This window comes from Lithobates pipiens, unplaced genomic scaffold (genome assembly GCF_037356315.1).
Source record: "Lithobates pipiens isolate NorthernLeopardFrog02 unplaced genomic scaffold, aLitPip1_a1.2 Scaffold_23, whole genome shotgun sequence".
Lineage (NCBI taxonomy): Eukaryota > Metazoa > Chordata > Amphibia > Anura > Ranidae > Lithobates > Lithobates pipiens.
In genome coordinates, this window is record NW_027507785.1 from 280,616,798 (window position 1) to 280,636,764 (window position 19,967).

The 19,967-nt window shown below is 40.4% G+C and overlaps 1 protein-coding gene across 1 annotated transcript in view; it reads left to right on the forward strand.

Annotated features, from left to right (window-relative positions):
- Positions 1 to 17,730, forward strand: part of TXNDC12 (thioredoxin domain containing 12) — a 36,269-nt gene extending 18,539 nt beyond the window's left edge. The window contains exons 4-7 of the mRNA XM_077453336.1: positions 337 to 410; positions 10,135 to 10,204; positions 12,525 to 12,608; positions 15,894 to 17,730. Of these exons, the coding sequence (XP_077309462.1) occupies positions 337 to 410; positions 10,135 to 10,204; positions 12,525 to 12,608; positions 15,894 to 15,970 (305 nt within the window). The 3' untranslated portion in view covers positions 15,971 to 17,730. The remainder of the gene's footprint in view (positions 1 to 336; positions 411 to 10,134; positions 10,205 to 12,524; positions 12,609 to 15,893) is intronic.
- The last annotated feature ends 2,237 nt before the right edge of the window (positions 17,731 to 19,967 follow it).

A 19,967-nucleotide genomic window follows, 5' to 3' on the forward strand; every position in this document is an offset into this window, starting at 1 on the left:
GTGTAATATCCATTTTGTATACATTTTTTTTTTTTTTTTTTTATTTGTACACAAACCAAAGCAGTAAGTGTCATTTTGTATGGAGTTAACAGCATTTTTATTCGTGTTTTTGTAATATGGTAATTTTATGAGTGATTATGTACATATAATCTAAATCCGTAGTACAACATGAAAAATCCTTGTTTTGCCCTTTTTGAGCCCTAGAAAATTCTGGTAGTTACATGTTAGTGTGGATAGTGCTGGAACTCGCCTAAAATTTTGTTCTTTTGTATATCTGTTAACTCTGCTGGTTGGATGCCTCTAAATCATCACTGTCTTCATGTTTCTCACATGCAGCCCTGAAGCCAAAGTTTGCGGAGTCCAAGGAGATATCTGAACTTTGTCACAACTTTGTGATGGTGAATGTAGAGGTGAGAGACCAGCTGCTGCCTGTTAAGATACCTTGGTTTATTTAATCGTACATCATGGGACACAGTAATTACTATGTGGGTTATAGTTCACCTTCAGGTGCTAGACACTGGCACACCCTAAACAGGAAGTTGCCTCCCTATATAACCCCTCCTACAGTGAAGGGTGAAGATTGGGTCTGTTGGTTTTACCAGAGAAAATCCTGTGGCGGGAAAGGTAAGTAGAATTTTTCTTATGGAATGTCTCCTTTTTAAAGTAAATGTTGTTATGCCGAAGTGTCACCGTTTGGGGGCTGTATGGAGCACGTACCTTCTCATGCTTTGCTCAGAGATCACACTGTGTCACAGAAGCAGCAGACTTTTTTTTTTTTTTTCTCCGGCTAGCAGGCAGACCTTCAGTAAGTTTGGGGGGTTTTTCTTCCTCCAGACACCTCCACCTGAGCTTAACTCTTCCCCCTCTTCAAGAGCCTGAGTATAAAGGAGGACTAAAAACGAACGGCAATGCTATTTTTTTTTCTTTCACCTCCCCTACACAGCAGCAGCTTCCAGGTTTCCTGGGAGGCTCGTGCTTACGCAGGAAAAAAATGTTTTTATTTTTTTGACAGAAAAGGGGGTGAGGCCAGGTCTATGGTCAGAAGGGGGGTCGAAACACCCACAAAAAAAAGCTAAAAGGGTCTCCCTCAAGATCTGGAAAGCCTACTCATCTCTACAAATGGCATCCTCCTCTGAGAGGGGATGGCTGGTCAGAGTGAGCATCAGGGCCATGAAATGTATGCAACTGTTTAACACTGCAGCCCCTGTTTATTTTATAATAAAAAAAGGAAAAAAAAAGTTTAGCGACTTTAATCGCATCAGTGTGGGTCAAAATGCGACATATTCTCTTCCATTACCCAGGACCCTCAATCTGAGGAACTAGGGGCAGGAGAAGACTAATTCCCTCAGGGGACCGTGGTGAGGCTGACGACTCCTTCTCAGGTGTAATGCGGGAGAATCAGCTGTTCCAGTCTTTAGATTGATGGTGCAATTTCTTGCTGAATGATCGCTCAACATTTATGTACCCTTAACTGAGTGTTTGGGTTCACTAAAGCCTCCTCAAGCTGTGCTTTCCTTTTCCTGTCCATTCATTTCTGGAAAAGCTTTTTTTGTATCGGAGAGGATCACCCAGATAAGCATTTAGTAGAGTATACCAGCAATCAACGCTGCTGTATCCTCTGTGCATAAGTTTGACTTGTCTGGCAGACAATGCTCAAATGCTTAGGGATCTAATGGATAAAAAGGTGGAATTCCTGCGCTGACAGTAATTGCTTAATCGTTAAGAGACCAGTTTAAACAGGTGTTCAAGGTTATCCTGCTCAGCAGACCCAGGAGGCAGCTTTGTTTGCAATAGTTGCTATGAGAGATTCTTTCCTTCAGGCCTTGCTCCCTTCGCTAAGCACCTGACTAGTCTTCCTTTTTCCAGTGAAATGGCTATTTGGGGATCTTTGGATAACACGTCCAAAGAAATTCTAGTGGAAAGCACCCCTTTTGCCATGTAAGAAAAGGAATAATTATATTTTCTTTTTAAAGCTCCTTATCCTGTGACGGAGGCATCAGCCTCCAAGCAGTCACAGCAGCTTCCACCGTCAGGTTTAATCGAATAGGGGGAATTCTTCTGCAGTTCTCAAGGATCTGGCAGGTAGAGTATTGAGACGAATGGGGGACTTCCTCAATAGCTCCAGGGTACAAACTGGAGTTCCAAGAGTTCCCGTCTCCTCGTTTTTCTCAGATCAAATGTTTCTAAGGATCCACAGAAAAAGAAAACGGAGATCGTGGGGGTCCCCATGTAAGAACAGAGGTTGGGGTGTCTTTTTTTTTTTTTTCACGGTGCCAAATCCAAATGGTTATTCTGGATCTCAAAAGTCTCAATTAAATTTTTGAATATAACCACGCTTTTTTGTATGGAGTCGATCCAAATCAGTTATCTCCATCCTACAAGGAGGAGCACTTCTGGCATCCATCGACATCAAATATGCATACTTCCATATGCCTATTTCCTCGCTCACTAGTAATATCTACTTTTTCAAGGTAGAAAATCTTCATTTTAAGTGTGTAGCTCTGCTTTCTGGTCCAGCTACTGCACCTTGAGTGTTTGCAAAGGTTCTGGCCCCTCCTCTAGCCAGATTAAGGGCCTAAGGTATAACTATTATGGTTTACCTAGTCGATCTGTTCTCGATAGACCAGTCGGTAGCCCACTTAGACCAAAGTATGGTCACCACATTCAACCTAGGAGAAATCTTCTTTAAAACCAGAAGGCTAAAATTCTTGGCTCCAATCATGGCTACACCCAGAAAAGGGTATTCTTACCCCAGGCAAAGATCGGCGCCATAAAGGAACTGATTTAGGTGGTCGAAGCAAGATGAATTTCTTCTATTCAACTTTGCATGAGGTTGTTGGGAAAGATAGTGGCTTCATTCAAGGCCGTTCCTTATGCTCAGTTTCATTCGAGACTGCTGCAAAACAGTATTCAATCGACTTGGAACAAAGGATTCAAGCTCTACATTCCCAATGTGTCTGACTCCAAAGCCTGTGGCCACATCACCCAGATAGCGTCTGATCTTGGAGGCTAAGCAGGGTCAGGCCTGGTTAGTACCCGGATGAGACCACCTGGAAATACCAGGTGCTGTAGGCTAGGTGCGCCAGAGCCTCAGTTTACAGTTTAATATCCAAAAATCTACTAGGGGAAAAATACTTCAGCTACCTGGGAAGTGGTAACCACATATGCCAACTTTTTTTTTTTTTGTTTAGGTTGAACAGTCCTGGATGAGGCAACTGTCCAAGAGACGTGGCCCAGATAAGAAATGGCCTTGCCCATTAACATTTTAGAAATTCAGGCAGAACTCTGGGTCCTGAGGGCTTGAACGTTCGGTTTACGGTATTGTCCTGCCAGGATTTAATCCAACAATGCCACGGCAATGGCCTATATTAATCACCAAGGGGGCACAAGAAGTTGTGCGGCCCAGAGAAAGGTGAATCCTATCCTATCTTGGGCAGAAAACTATGTACTTTTCATTCTAGGAGTAGAAAATTGGCAGGCGGACCACTTGAGTTGCCAGCAGTTGTTCCCGGGAGAATGGTTCCTTCACCCCGATATCGATAGGAAGATATGTAAAAAATGGGGGATCCCAGACATAGATCTGTTTGCATCCAGATTCAACAAAGAAATCGACAACTTTGTTGTGTCAAGGATAAAGGATCCGCTAGCATGCGGAACAGATGCCTTGCTATTCCTGTGGAATCGGTTCTCACTGATATATGCATTCCCTTCTATTTTGCCTGCGTCCACAACTTCTTCGCAGGATCAATCAGCAAGGTTAATCGTTGATTCTTGTAGCCCCCAGCGGGTCCCAGGAAATATTGACACGCAGAGATCATAAAGATGGCAGTAGGGGACCCATGTACCCTACCATCACAGCCAGACCTTCTCTCGCAAGGTCCGGTGTTCCATCCTACCTTACAAACGCTACATTTAATGGTCTGGCTATTGAGACCCACACTCTGAAGAAGTGTGGGGTGTCAGGTTCAGTGGTTTCTACCTTGGTTAATGCAAGAGAGCCGGCCTACATAATTGTATATTGTGGAGTCTGGGAAACGTATGTCTCCTGGTTAGAGCGGCACAACTCTGGCTAAATTGAAAATCTAAATTTTTTTTTTTGCTTGGAAGATGGATCACGATTCTTGTGGCGTAACAACATCATCTTTCACATTAGGGAGACCGCTGGGCAAAAACAGTGTGACATAAAATATTGCAGCAATTGGCATTTTATTCCAAGTAATCTTCTAGCAAAAAATATTGATTTTAACTTAAATAAGTGTCAGAAAAGATTTTAGTTAAACTTCCTCCAATTACACGTTTAAAAACTTGGCAGACTACCTGGATTTTTATTTTTTTAAGTATCTCCCACTTGTTATATGAAAGAATCGTCAAACTCTGCAATAGAGATTGTCAGAGGGGTTGAATCGAGATCACAATTTAACAATTGTGAAGCTCTACTCATGGTGTGAAACCAGGAGTTGCACCCCAGGAAATTGGTCAAAGGTAGAATCTTTGACTTTCTGCAGATGGGGTGAGAAATAAGGCTGGCCTTGAGTGCTTTCTAAGGACAGGTCTCGGCCTTATCGGTATTATTTAATCAACCACTTGCTTCGCATTCTTTGGTTCCTAACTTTATTCAGGGGGTAACTGTAACATGGCTTAATCTCCGGTTAGGTGAACCCTTGGGACTTGAATTTCGTTTTGTTGGCATTACAAAACTGCCTTTTTTTGGGTCAATACAACATATTCCCTTGGTCCTTTTTTGACAAGGAAACTATTTTTTTCTGGTAACCATATTTGCTGCAGGAAGGGTATCAGAATTGCCTGCTCTTTCTTGTAAAGAGCTAATTTTATTGTTCACAAGGATAAGGTAGTATTGCGTCCTCATCCTAACTTTTTAACGACGGTAACATCAGGGTTTTTATCTAAACCAGGATATTGTTCTACCTTCATTTTTCCAGAACACTATTCTATTGAAGAAAAATCACCACATTCTCTTGATGTAGTGAGGGCAGTCAGTCTACTTAAAAGCGACTGCTCAGATTCGGAAAAATTATGTTTTTGTTTGTGTTGCCTGAAGGTCCTAAAAGAGGACAGGCAGCATCAAAATCTATTTTTTTTTTTTTTTTTTTTTTTTCTAAATGGATTCGACAAGTAATCTTTCAAGTTTATAGTTTAAAGAGGTCGTTTTTACCCTCCTCAAATCAAAGCGCACTCCTCCTAGGGCTGTTAGTGCTTCGTGCACAGTGCATCACCAAGCTTCCATTTTGCAAGGCCGCAACTTTGTCTTCAAGCCATACATTTACCAGATTCTATCTGGATGTAAAAAGACATGAGGATGTCGCCTTTGGGCGCAGTGTACTGCAGACAGCAGTATAAATCCTCCGATCTCATGGTGCCCTACTTTGGTTGTCTCCCTCCCCTCAGTTGGAATTGCTCTGCTCTGGGACATCCCACTTGGTAATTACTATGGCTCTGTGTCCTGTGATGTACGATTAAAGAAAATGGGATTTTTATAACGGCTTACCTGTAAAATACTTTCTCTTTTGAAGTACATCACGGGACACAGAGGTCCAGGCCTTCTTTCTAGTATACACGTGTATTGCTTTGCTACAAAACTGACATACTCCCAGTAGTGGGAGGGGTTATTTAGGGAGGCAACTTCCTGTTTAGGGTGTGCCAGTGTCCAGCACCTGAAGGTGAACTATAACCCACATAGTAATTACTATAGCTCTGTGTCCCCTGATGTACTTCAAAAGAAAAGGATTTTACAGGTAAGCTGTCATAAAAATCCTAGTGTGTGTTTGTGTTTTTTGTTTTTTGTGTTTTATTTTTATTTTTTATTTTTTTGCACCATTTATTGAGCTCGAGGCCCAGTATAAGGCCCTGGAGCACAATTATTCAGGTCATGGTATAGCTATCGGTAATTATTTACCTTCAACTAGACTTGTTCTATGATGCTAAAAATGTTTAACCACTTAAGCCCCGGACCAATTGTCAGCCTAAGGACCAGAGGTCTTGTTACAATTTTGCACTGCTTTAACTGGTAATTGCACGATCATGCAATGTTGTACCCAAACGAAATTTGCGTCCTTTTCTTCCCACAAATAGAGCTTTCTTTTGATGGTATTTGATTGCCTCTAAGATTTATTTTTTACGCTATAAAAGGAAAAAGACTGCATTTTTTTTTTTTTTAAAAGAGAGATATTTTCTACTTTTTGTTATAAGAAAAATCGATTAAACTAAACATTTAGGCCAAAATGTATTCAGCCACATGACTTTAGTAAAAAAAAATGTCAAGCATATATTGGTTTGCGCAAAAGTTATAGCGTCTACAAACTAGAGTAAATTTTCTGGAATTTACACAGCTTTTAACTTATGACTGCCTATCTCATTTCTTGAGGTGCTAAAATGGCAGGGCAGTACAAACCCCCCCCCCCCCCAAAATGACCCCATTTTGGAAAGTAGACACCCAAGGAAATTGCCGAGGGGCATCTTGAGCCCATTGAATATATATATAATATATTTTTTTTTTTTTTTTTTTTGTCCCAAGTGATTGAATAATGACACAAAAAAAAAAGTTTACAAAAAGTTGTCACTAAATGATATATTGCTCACACATGCCATAGTTATATGTGGAATTGCACCCCAAAATATATTCTGCTGCTTCTGAGTACGGGGATACCACATATGTGGCCACGTACGGCACCCCGAAAACCAATCGCTGCCTTCAGGATTTCTAAGGGTGCAAATTTTTGATTTCACTCCTCACTACCTATCACAGTTTCGAAGGCCATAAAATGCCAAAATAACACAAAACCCCCCCCAAATGACTCCATTTTGGAAAGTAGACACCCCAAGCTATGTACTGAGAGGCATGTTGAGTCCATGAAATATTTTATATTTTGCCACAAGTTGCAGGAATATTACAATTTTTTTTTTTTTTTTTTTTTTTTATTGCACAAAGTTGTCACTAAATGATATATTGCTCACACATGCTATGGGCATAAGTGAAATTACACCCCAAAATAAATTCTGCTGCTTCTCCTGAGTACGGGGATACCACATGTGGGGGACTTCTTGGGAGCCAGATTGGACGGGTGATCTGTCTATCACAGTTCCCCGGACAAGGGGGAGGGACTGTATGCGACTGCGTGCGACGGGGGAACACACAGCTATTGAAATTAAAGCTGTGATGTTCCCGGCGCTCTATTGAACCAGCCGGTGGAGGCGGCTCTCCTCTCTCTTCGCGGCATCACTGGCTGCACAGGGGACAACACACTTATCTCTTTTATCATGCCGCCAGTCTCTGACCACCTCCTGTACCATGCCGCCAGTCTCTGACCACCTCCTGTACCATGCCGCCAGTCTCTGACCACCTCCTGTATAAAAATATTTTTTTTTTAAACAGTCATTTTCGGTATCGGTTTCGTCACCAAAAAACCCGCTCGGTGCATCCCTAGTTAGTATGCAAGACAAGATCTTGGCACATGCCCTTGAGACAAAAATTAGACACTCGGTTGGCCAACAATTGTACCGCGTGTACAAGGCTTAAGGCTAGTCATACATTACACAATTTTTATAAATACAATTTTCCTTTTAGAACAAAAATATTGTGTGTGTGTGTGTGTGTGTGTGTGTGGTATATATATATATATATATATATATATATATATATATATATATATATATATATATATATATATATATATATATATATATATTATACACACACACACACAGTGCCTTGCGAAAGTATTCGGCCCCCTTGAACTTTTCAACCTTTTGCCACATTTCAGGCTTTAAACATAAAGATATAACATTTTAATTTTTTGTGAAGAATCACCAACAAGTGGGACACAATTGTGAAGTGGAACGAAATCTATTGGATTTTTGAAACTTTTTTAGCAAATAAAAAACTGAAACGTGGTGCGTGCAAAATTATTCGGCCCCTTTACTTTCAGTGCAGCAAACTCACTCCAGAAGTTCAGCGAGGATCTCTGAATGATCCAATGTTGTCCTAAATGACTGATGGTGATAAATAGAATCCACCTGTGTGTAATCAAGTCTCTGTATAAATGCACCTGCTCTGTGATAGTCTCAGGGTTCTGTTGAAAGCGCAGAGAGCATCATGAAGACCAAGGAACACACCAGGCAGGTCCGTAATACTGTTGTGGAGAATTTTAAATCCGGATTTGGATTAAAAAAGATTTCCCAAGCTTTAAACATCCCAAGGAGCACTGTGCAAGCTATCATTTTGAAATGGAAGGAGTATCCGACCACTGCAAATCTACCTGGCCGTCCCTCTAAACTTTCAGCTCAGACAAGGAGAAGACTGATCAGAGATGCAGCCAAGAGGCCCATGATCGCTCGATGAACTGCAGAGAACTACAACGGAGGTGGAAGAGTCTGTCCATAGGACAACAATCAGTCGTACACTGCACAAATCTGGCCTTTATGGAAGAGTGGCAAGAAGAAAGCCATTTCTCAAAGATATCCATAAAAAAATCTCGTCTAAAGTTTGCCACAAGCCACCTGGGGGAGACACCAAACATGTGGAAGAAGGTGCTCTGGTCAGATGAAACCAAAATCAAACTTTTTGCCCACAATGCAAAACGATATGTTTGGTGTAAAAGCAACACAGCTCATTACCCTCAACACACCATCCCCACTGTCAAACATGGTGGTGGCAGCATCATGGTTTAGGCCTGCTTTTCTTCAGCAGGGACAGGGAAGATGGTTAAAATTGAGGGGAAGATGGATGCAGCCAAATACAGGACCATTCTGGATGAAAACCTGTTGGAGTCTGCAAAAGACGTGAAACTGGGACAGAAATTTATCTTCCAACAAGACAATGATCCCAAACATACAGCAAAATCTGCAAAGGAATGGTTCACAAATAAACGTATCCAGGTGTTAGAATGGCCAAGTCAAAGTCCAGACCTGAATCCAATCGAGAATCTGTGGAAAGAGCTGAAAACTGCTGTTCGCAAACGCTCTCCATCCAACCTCACTGAGCTCGAGCTGTTTTGCAAGGAAGAATGGGCAAGAATTTCAGTCTCTCGATGTGCAAAACTGATAGAGACATACCCCAAGCGACTTGCAGCTGTAATTGCAGCAAAAGGTGGCTCTACAAAGTATTAACGCAAGGGGGCCGAATAATTTTGCACGCCCCACTTTTCATTTTTTTATTAGCTTAAAAAAAGTTTCAAAAATCCAATAGATTTCGTTCCACTTCACAATTGTGTCCCACTTGTTGGCGATTCTTCACAAAAAATAAAAATTTTATATCTTTGTTTTGAAGCCTGAAATGTGGCAAAAGGTTGAAAAGTTCAAGGGGGCCGAATACTTTCGCAAGGCTGTGTGTGTGTGTGTGTGTGTGTGTGTGTTTTTTCTGAAATATCAAGATATACAAGTTAAACGGCCTGAAAGGAAATGGAGGATACATGATTTTATATTTTACTTCATTTTTGGAGGTTGATATTGCTTCGTCCCTGAAATTGATGCATCCAAACTCTCCAATTGTATAATTCCCAAAACTAACATTCTGACCTTAAATGCCTAGTGCAGTATATTTGGCCATGAATCTAGTTCATGTAACAGCACTTTTGCTAGGATTGCTGATTAATTTGTTTGACAGATTGTCTTGTTGACTAGTATTGCTGCCTTTGTTTGGTTTTATACAGGCGTCTCTGCATTTTCCTGGTACATGTGTGGGCTTCATTTTAATGATCATATTTTGCTCAGCAGAAACGGAACATACTGAAAAGTAAATTGGCTTCTGCTTGAAAAAAAGTTTTATGTTGTTCAATAACTGCTGTAGGAAAGTGTGTGTGTGTGTGTGTGTGTGTGTGTGTGTGTGTGTGTGTGTGTGTGTGTGTGTGTGTGTGTGTGTGTGTATATGGATATCTATCTAATTATAAAATTAGTCTCGCTCTGTGGTTGGCAGGGGCAGACTTTTCTGTGGCTTTTTATTTATTTTTATTTTTTTAAAGGGGGGGAAACCTGTGGGACTTTAGGCTCAATTCACAAACCTTTTAAGACCTTCTATTGTTACTGACCTGTAAAATTATATATAATATAATATAATATAATATAATATAATATAATATAATTTTTTTTTTTTTTTTTTTATTTATATTTTTCTAAATCTAGGATGAGGAGGAACCAAAAGGTGATGCATATAGCCCTGATGGAGGATACATCCCAAGAATTGTCTTCCTGGGTAAGTTACGATGATTATAGCTTCTATAGGCACATGTAATTGCCTGCATTGTATTAAACTTGCACTTCAGTTGACGTGACAAACCCTTGAAATGCTTATAGTATGCTTTAGAAAAAGCAGTAAAACAAATCCTTTTTAAACACTTCAGCCCCGGAAGAATTTGCCCCTTCTGACCAGGCCATTTTTTGCGATATGGCACTTTAACTGAAAATTGTGCAACATTTATACAGCAATCAGAGCTAAAAATAGCCACTGATTAACTGTATGTCACTGGCAAGGAAGGGGTTAACACTAGGTTAGTAGGAACACATCTGTTTCTGCGCCCCTGATAGAACGTGTGTGTGTGTGTGTGTGTGTTTCTGGCTCTGTGAGGAGCGATTGTGGGTGCCGGACGGACATCGCGCTAGATCGGTGTTTCTCAACTCTAGTTCTCAAGGCGCCCCAATAGTTCATGTTTTTAGTCTTACCATTATTTTGCACAGGTGATTTTGACCAATTTCACTGCCTTAGAGATTACCACAGCTGTTTCATCTGAGGAAAATGAAAACATGACCTGTTGGGGTGCCTTGAGGACTGGAGTTGAGAAACCCTGCGCTAGATGGCCATGCGCATTGTCTCCGGGGACATGCTGTGGGCGCACGCGTGCCTGCTATATCAATTTTAAAGAGCCGATGTACAATGACGGTGATTCACGCAGCCGCGCCAACCTGCCGCAGTTCAACTGTGGCGAATTGTCAGCAAGTAGTTAACAGACGCATATAAGATTGGGTACAGTAAATATCATACACAAAAACCTCATCACATGCTAGACAAAGGGGTCATGCGAGGCTCCGAAACAGTGCACTCTCTCTTGTGATCATTCTTCAATAAAACTTTAGGATGACATTTGAGTATCCTTGGTGTGCTAGTGACTATGTGCATTTACCTGTGATTTTCCAGTAACTAGCTGGTAGTCACTGCAGCAGCCACTGCCGATGAGCCTTATTGCCAGAAATGTGTGCGAGGGGGATATACCTATACCTGTAGACAATACACAAAAAATCTAATGTCAAGTACAGATAAAATAGAGGCCTGGGCACCGGTGTAGACTATGTGTAATTATAAGTAGTCAGCAGAGCTTCCTGTGTACACAGCTGGAATATACAGTTTTCGTCCTCCGTTAGTTTTTTATTTGTTTTTAATTTTAAATTTTTTTTTTTTTTTTTTTTTTTTTTTTTAAAGGGAAAGGCACCATGACACGCCAGTAGGAAAAATATAAAAAGTGATAGGGGGGAGGGAATGGGGAGAAGAAGAGGAAAGAAAAAATGAAGGGGGTCCAATGAAAGAAGGGGCGTGAGGGTAAAAACCCACCTGCCCTACCCGGGCTGATGCCCAGAAGATCGAATCGCCTCCAGGAATCAGAGAAACCACCGGGATTCCTAACCTCAGGCTATGGTTAGGAGGCTAGTGAAGTTTAATCCATATAAAATAGGGAGCCCACATTTTCCCAATACTTTTCCTCTTGCTCTTTCAACACCGTGATCATCACTTTGGATCTAATTGATTTGAGCAATCCAGTGTGTTCTATTGGGAGGGACAGTACTTTTCCATAGTGCTGGAATGCAGTCTTAGGCTCGGTTCACACAGGGGGCGACACGACTTGCCGCGCCCCGACCTGCCGCGACCTCAGTGGCGACTTGCAAATGACTTCTGTATAGAAGTCAATGCAAGTCGCCCGAGGTCGCCCAAAAGTAGTACAGGAACCTTTTTTCTAAGTCGGAGCGACTCGAGTCGCTCCTCTTAGAACGGTTCCGTAGTACAGAACGGGGGCGACTTGTCAGGTCGCGGCGCGGCAAGTCGTGCCGCCTCCTGTGTGAACCGAGCCTTAAGCTGCATTTAAGATGTTTCTTATACAGGGAACACATCTTACCTGCTGATGGAATCATTGTTTTATCCATGCATTGCTTTCATGCACCGTTGCTTTCTCCAGTGATCTGGGAAACTATTTAGCTTACCTTGCTGTATTTCAAAAATGTATGTCGCAAAAAGACATTTGTCTTGGCCTTCTAACTAACATGTTCTACTCACCTGCTCTGTGCAATGGTTTTTGTACAGAACAGCCCCGATTCTCCTTTGTTTCCTGCCAGAGCTCCTGGATTCCTTTTGACAGGTAAGACAACAAAGCAAACAAGAGGAGATCTGTTAACATCACTGAATAAATTGTCAATGGGCAACTTGCACATCTTTTGGAGAGTCTGTGGTCAGCAAAGCAGCAAAACTGTATAAGGCGCTTGTGGTTTGGAGAATTATGAATTTGTTTCAAAACCAATTTATATTTTAGATCCCAGTGGGCACGTTCATCCAGAGATAATAAACTCAAAAGGGAACCCAAGTTACAAGTACTTTTACAGCAGTGCAGAGCAAGGTATGTAAGATGGCTAATGCAAACTTTGTGGGGGGGGGGGGGGAAGAGAGAATGATCTTCCTGTGATGTATTTTTTTTTTTTTTTGGCCTAGCTTGTACAGCTTATATCAGAAGTCCTGCTATGCCGGGGCAGTGCCTTTTTGAAGTACAGCATTTATGACCATCACAATTCATTTTTAAGACTACTAAATTATAGGGCTTAGTAAATAGAAAATCACTTGTGTTAGCTGTTGATTATGCCTATTGCTGAACAGGTCATTTTTGGAAAATGTAAGCTTTGTATTGTATGAAAAATAGCAGAAAATCTCCCCCATAACTTTCTACACCCTTGTTGTAGTTCTTCCTACTCCCTTCCTTCCCCCTAGACATTGATGTCTATATTTTGGCACACTGTTTTGTCTAGGCATTATCAGCTCACATGCTAAGATGACTGTCGCTTTGTTTGGTACACAAGACATAGGCTGGTTTTCATCCCACAGCATTTCTAAAGTCAGTTATGTGCAACCAGACTTTGGAATATATTTTACTTAACAGTGTGAATCCCAATAAAACCTTTTAATATAATAAAATGCCTGAAAGCATAATCTCCTATAGTGAGATGGATGGAAAAATAACAAAAAGCCCTCCACTGAACCAGCGTGAAACATGTTAGATCCTTCTTGAAACAGAAGGTATCTACTGTCTCCCTTTCTTTGTTCAAGGGGGAAAAAAAGGCTTTTATTAATCAACTGGTGCATACATGTTATGTTTTTGCTTTTACATATAAACTTGGTAACAATACATTAAATGTTATACAGTCTGTAATTAAGATAACAGGTGCGATGTTTTTGCCATGTGGGTATATTCTATGAGTGTACATTTAGTACATAAAAACTACATATTGAGACGTGTCTGAGCATTTATTCCAAGCTAATTTTGGTTTAATTATACACAGGTATCAGACTCCTGAAGCCAGCAGTCCCATATCTTGTTGTATTTGTTGGGGCAGCCTCTGTTAATATAATGCATTTCTTATACGGCTATGATTTTCCTTGCTGCAAACATCTCGTGAAGAAATGTTTTTTGTATATTTATCAATTGTTTCTGGTAATATACCAAGAAGGCATTTGTTTTGGGTCTAATGCTTGGGGTGAACCCATTGTATCGTGTAGAAATGTCACGATTTGTTTCCACAAGCCTTGAATCTTGAGGCGTGTCCAGATCCAGTGGAAAAATGTGCCTGTGTCTCTTGTGTACACATCAGGCATATGGTAGATTGGGTGAGTTTGTATCTTGCCACTCTAAATCCCCGTACACATGAGCAGATTTTCCGACGGGAAAAAAAACTTGGATGGTTTTTCCGATGGAATTCCGCTCAAGCTTGGCTTGCATACACACGGCCACACAAGTCCTCTGAACTTTCGACCGTCAAGAACGTGGTGACATACAACACTATGACAAGCCCAGAAAATTAAGTTCAATGTTTCTGAGCATGCGTAGGAATTTTGCGCGTCGGAATTTGTACAGACGATCTGAACTTTTTCCGACCCCAAAAAATAGAGAACCTGCTCTCAATCTTTTGCTGGCTGGAATTCTGCCAGCAGAAGTCCGATGGAGCATACACACGGTCGGAGTTTCTGACCAAAAGCTCACATCCGACTTTTTTTCTGGCAGAATTTCTGATCGTGTGTGTGTGTGTGGGGCTTAAGGGGTGTGAGGTATGCCCTATATAGGATGTAAAGTTGTGATTGGTCGAACAGATAGTTTGGGGGATACAGCTTTACAGGACTCCAGTGCCTCCTCCCACTCCTCATCCTGTATTGGTCCCACCTCTCTCTCCCATCTGGGTTTTGGGTTGTATACTATTTTAGTAGAGATGGGGGTGGAGAGCATATTGTAAAATGCTGAGATCAGTTTGTGTGGGTCTGTGTTCTTAATTACTGCCATGATGACATTGGGTGTAGGGTGTGGGACAGAGTCCAGAAGTTGCGATTGTGCTGCATGGCGAAGTTGTAGAGATCTAAAAAAACATTTGGTTTTGAATTGTGAATTCTTCTTTAAGTGAGCTGACTGTTTTAAGGCGTCCATCTTTTAGTAGGTGCTATAGTTAAAATACTCACTGCACAGACCATATGTTTGTGTCCTGTATTTTGGTGAATTTGGGGAGGTTCTTGTTCCATATTGGAGTGTAGTCGTTTTATTGTGAAATTTCAGGTTTGGGAGAAGCCAAGTCTCATATTTTCCTGTAGTGATATAGCATGGTTTGTCTATTTTCCCCTGGTTCCTTCCCTCCCGAGTCTGATGCTATTGCGTATATCGAATCCTTGTTGTGTAGTGCCCATTTTGGACATAGGAGCGTGAGCAATCTCTCGCTATTCATTTTGTCTAAAGGCCCGTACACACGGTCGGACTTTTTGACAACAAACATGCAAATTAGCTGTTTTGGAGCAACATCCGACTGTGTGTACGCTCCATCGGACAAACTTTTTCTGTTTTCATCGGACTTTTGTTGGCTCTGCGAACGGACAAACTTTTTGACAACAGAAGTCCGATGGAGCAAAGTCCGACCGTGTGTATGCAAAAGCATCGGACTTTTGTACAAGGTACAAACACGCATGCTCAGAACCATTGCAAACGATCAGACTACAATACAGAAGTTGACCAAAGGTGGCGCTGGAGTCATTGAACGTCCTCTTTTGAAGCGGCGTCAGTACGTTGTGACGTCACCACGTTCGTGTTTGTTGTCAAAAAGTCCGACCGTGTGTATGCAATACAAACTTGTGGACAACACACTTTGTACAAAAGTCCACGGAAAAGTTTGTACAAGTCCGACCGTGTGTATGGGGCTTTAGTGAAAGAGCTGTGACAATTGTGATGCAATGTAATATAGGTTGAAGTCATCACAATTCTTAAAATGTGTTTTATTCCTTTTGTGTGTAGGGCTTTGCAAATAATAATTTTATGCCCCTGACCCAAGTGTGCATCAAACACCAATACAGCCTAATTTTACAGTATCACTTATTCCAAATGGCATACAGCTGGCTTGTTGGACATCACCAGTGCATTCCATGAAAATTTTGGTTTCCAATGACTGGGAATTTGAGAGTATAACCAAACCGGTTATGGTACCAGAGGAAACTAAAGTTATCCGCTGCACCAATGTGAAGCTTAGTAGACCTTTTCTTAAAACAAACAAAACCTATCACTCGAGAGGACTGTGCATATAAATATGTAGATGAATGTGTCTGGAGCTAGTTTGTAAGAGCGACTAACAAACACTTTTTTTTTTTTTTGTTCTCCCCACAGTGGTTGAAGCAATGAAGGAAGCTCAGGAAAAACTCACAGGAAAATTTACCAAGAAACATGTTGAAGATGAGTTATAACCTCTGCATTTCATACATGGAACTGTTCCCCTAATTACCCCAAACTTTTATGTCACAGGGGTTGTAACCTTTATTCATATTGGACCTGCAGTACTGGTGCCCCCTTCTGTCCAATCGCTGAGAAGGGATTGGGACACCTGTTGTGTAAAGCCACTTTACCGCTCACCAGTGTTGCTTTACTCAGTATTTGCAGAACACTGTCAAAATGTACTTTTACAAGAACAGTAAATTTATTTTTGGTGCAGATAAACTTAGGTGGGTGTGCATGTTTAACAGTAATTTAAAGAGCAGTGGCATGCGCCAAAAACCACCAATTAGAAATTTTCTACAACATAAAAGTAGTAATGAAGGGCGAGTTAAATATCATTTCTGATTATTGGTACATCTTTTTCTTTGCACCGTTGGCCAAAAAGCCTAAATTAATTTTTTGTTCCTCCACCTCTATACTGTGGTTGAGCCATTTTTGTATTTAGTAGCTGTTGACTTATCGGCTCATTAGCTATTGACTAGCAGATACAAAGTGGCATGAAGCACAAAGCTTTTGTTGCGGTGTAATGGTTAGTTCATGCAGAACTGTTTCAGTTTTGGGTGGTGAATGGTTGTCATACCCTGCAAATTTCTTTTGCATCTTGCATAAGAGAAATATGTTGGATGACGCTTCTTAAAATGCAAATTGCATGACTTCAATAGATCTCAATCACAGACCTAATCATTTAGCTTATTTCAGGTGACTTGATCATATTATTGATGCCAAAGCATCCTCATGACAGTCAGGGAAGTAGAGTTTTCAGCGGAGTTCTCCAGTGGCAACATAAAATGTCTAGCTATGAGTTTCCTTTTGAAACAGAGTTGTCTGAAACCATTTCTTCCAATCCCCTTTAGGTGGCACCATTTATGCTTTTTTCTTTCCTTTTTCAATGCTGGGAACTAATGCAGGTGCTGTCATCTTAAAAATGAAAGGACGTATTGGGTGCAGCATACATAAAAAAAAAAAAAAAAAAAAAAAAAATAGTTGATACTTGTACTTCCATTTTGATTTGGTTTATTCAGAAATAAGCTCAACTCTTCATATGATCTGTCATAAATTACAAACCGTGGCTGCTCCATTCTTTCTGGATCTGGCAGTGGTGGGAACTAACTGTTTGGTCCAAAAGTTATTTGAGCAATAATTATCACTTGCATATTGAAATTTTTATGTACACACAAATTTCTTACTACGTTATTCAATCCTAAATCAACTGCCTGCTGCCATTTAAGGTGAGCAAACAGCACTGTGCTGTTAAGATAAATTTACTTGTTTCACGTGTAAAACTTTGAATGCCTTCCTATGGATTCTAATAAGTATTTTTTACCTTATAAAATGCTCTATTTTTCTTGTACTATTTTAAAAAAAATTGCCAAGGATTAAAAAAAACGAGGATAATCTTGTCCATAAAATAGAAAGCATTACCTCCCTAAGCAAGACTTCAGAAAATAGACTTTCATTGTTTGGACTGCTGTAAAGTAATGGAAGTTGATATCTCAATGCTACAGTGGGTAACTGTACTTTGCAATTCATCAAACTGTGCTTTTGTATGGCCTTATTAAATAACCCTGGCAATTCATTACATGGAGGGGTATTGTAGTCCTGGATGTTTAATGCATGTCTATCATCTGCCTTTTATGCTTAGGAGGAATACAAAATGGCTAAACCATTGTTTGCAACTGAGAGATATACATTAATAAATTCCAGCTGGATTAAATCTTTCTGTATTCCTAAATCCTCAGGTTCCTTTCATTTATTTTCCATCATCTGTAATAGTCATGTGTCTTGCTACTAAACCTGTGGTATGTATGTATGTTATAAGTAATCTTTACATATATAATTTGGTGTTTTTATTGCCTGTCATGTTTTTAAGCTTTTATTGGTACTTCTCCAGTACAGACTTGCTATATTCACATACACCACCATTTGCAACCCATGTAAGAATTCATTATTATAGACTCCGTAGATTGCAGTTTGCCTATAACTGAAAACCTACTGCAGACAGAATAAATCCTAGAACAGCCTTCTCTGCTATTTTTGCAATGAAAGAACCCTTTAAATCATTTTAAATTCTCAAGAAATCCCTGGTAAAGATATCTACAGCTGACAGTACATAATGCTAGGTACACACAAGTAGAATTTTTATTTTATTTTTTATTTTTTTCTTATTTTTTTTTTTCGTTCAACCCAGCAGACTGAAAAAACTGAGCTATTGTGTTCTGACAGGGGGACTACCTGCCCACTAGAACACAATGTTCCGCGCTCACAGCCATTGGATCCTGCTTTTCCAGCAAACCTGTTTTATAAAAGCCAGTCATTAGACCGTCTTCTGTTGGACAGGCTTGTGTACACACGGGCCAAATGTCAGGTTTCTGATGAACCAGCTGATATTCATCACATGTGTACCAACCTTTAGCTTGATCAGTCAGTTGAAAATATAGGAATAAACAGAGTCAGGACCTGTCTTGCACTGGTGGTCGGTGTATTGTCCCCCTTATACTGATAATCACTGGGACCATGATGTTGGTGCCAGAACTATGCAGGCATCATTGTGGTGGGGGAGGAGGAGATCAATCTGCCACAGTAACCACTACTAACCTCTGGAGGAACCCTGATTGAGAAACTGATGCCAGATAACCTTTTTCCATACATAGATTTCCTTTGTAATAGGTACATAGTATCCTCACTTTGCTGAGCCACATCTTGCTTCATGTACACTATATTACCAAAAGTATTGTGACACCTGCCTTTACATGAACTTTAATGGTATCCCAGTCTTAGTCTGTGTGGTTTAATTTGTGCAACAGGGACATGTCAGCACTGCTTGTTTTTGTTCTAGGGGAGAGGACAGTGGAGATGTACTTCCCTGACCCGCTGGTCCTCCACACACAAGTCCAGTCCAACACCCCCACGTTCCATTGGTCTTAAAAATGGACTGTTCATGTCGTCGGCACACTCGGAGCACATTCCATGAACAAAAAATACATTTTGCCAGGAGTTCTGCTTAGAAAAACAAAACTTTTGCTGGCATCAGTAATTTATCTAAACACACACGCTTTGGGACATTTAGGGTATTATCCTTTAAACACAAAAACAAAAAAAATGTTTCTGCGCTGCCTCTGACTTCAATATTTTCAGTCACTGACCTAGAACATGCATGCCACAGGTAAATATATCAGGAATACAAAAAGTATTGTAATGGAAATCAGGTACCTAACATTTTTCATGTATTTTCCCAATGTATAGAATTGTATTTTGTTTTGATTTCATAAATCTTGGCATTCCAAGATATATAGTAATACGTCAACAGCAACAGGGTTCAGTTTGGCAGAGCAAAAGTGTGTGGTGTTTTTTTTTTTTTGTACAGATGAGCCTGTCCATTGTGTTTAGGTTTCATGCTGATATATAATGCAAATAATGAATTCTTACATCATAATTGCCTACAAAAGAGAAATTAAACCACATAGTGTATGTGTGAAATTTAATGGCCTTTCTGACAAATGTGATACGGGTTAACTGGGCATTGAAATGTGTTCCTGTTTTGTGTGATCCTGCATGTTCGTTTCCATTTATTGCCTTGCCTTTCTTTTTCCAATGAAGAACTTGCTATGAGTTTTTTGTAACAAGAAAATATAAAATTTTGTTAAAGAAACGTACATGTCTTGTTATTGTTCAAACTGGGTAACAGACGTGGCTTATGGTGGTCTAGAAACCCACAAAGTAAAGCCACTTCCTTTGTACGAGGTAATTTCCCTATCACTTACTGGGGGGGGAGGGATATAACACCCTCGAAACTGGATTATTTTAATTTTTTGGGCCAGATTTGACCTAATTAGCCTAACACTAACATGAGTGTCCATTTTAGTAAAAATTCACATATCATTATTGATGTACTCGTGCCTACCTGTAGATACATTTGGGAAAGGACAGCATCTTTGTGATTGTTATTGTAGAGATGCCTTTCCTGTCCAA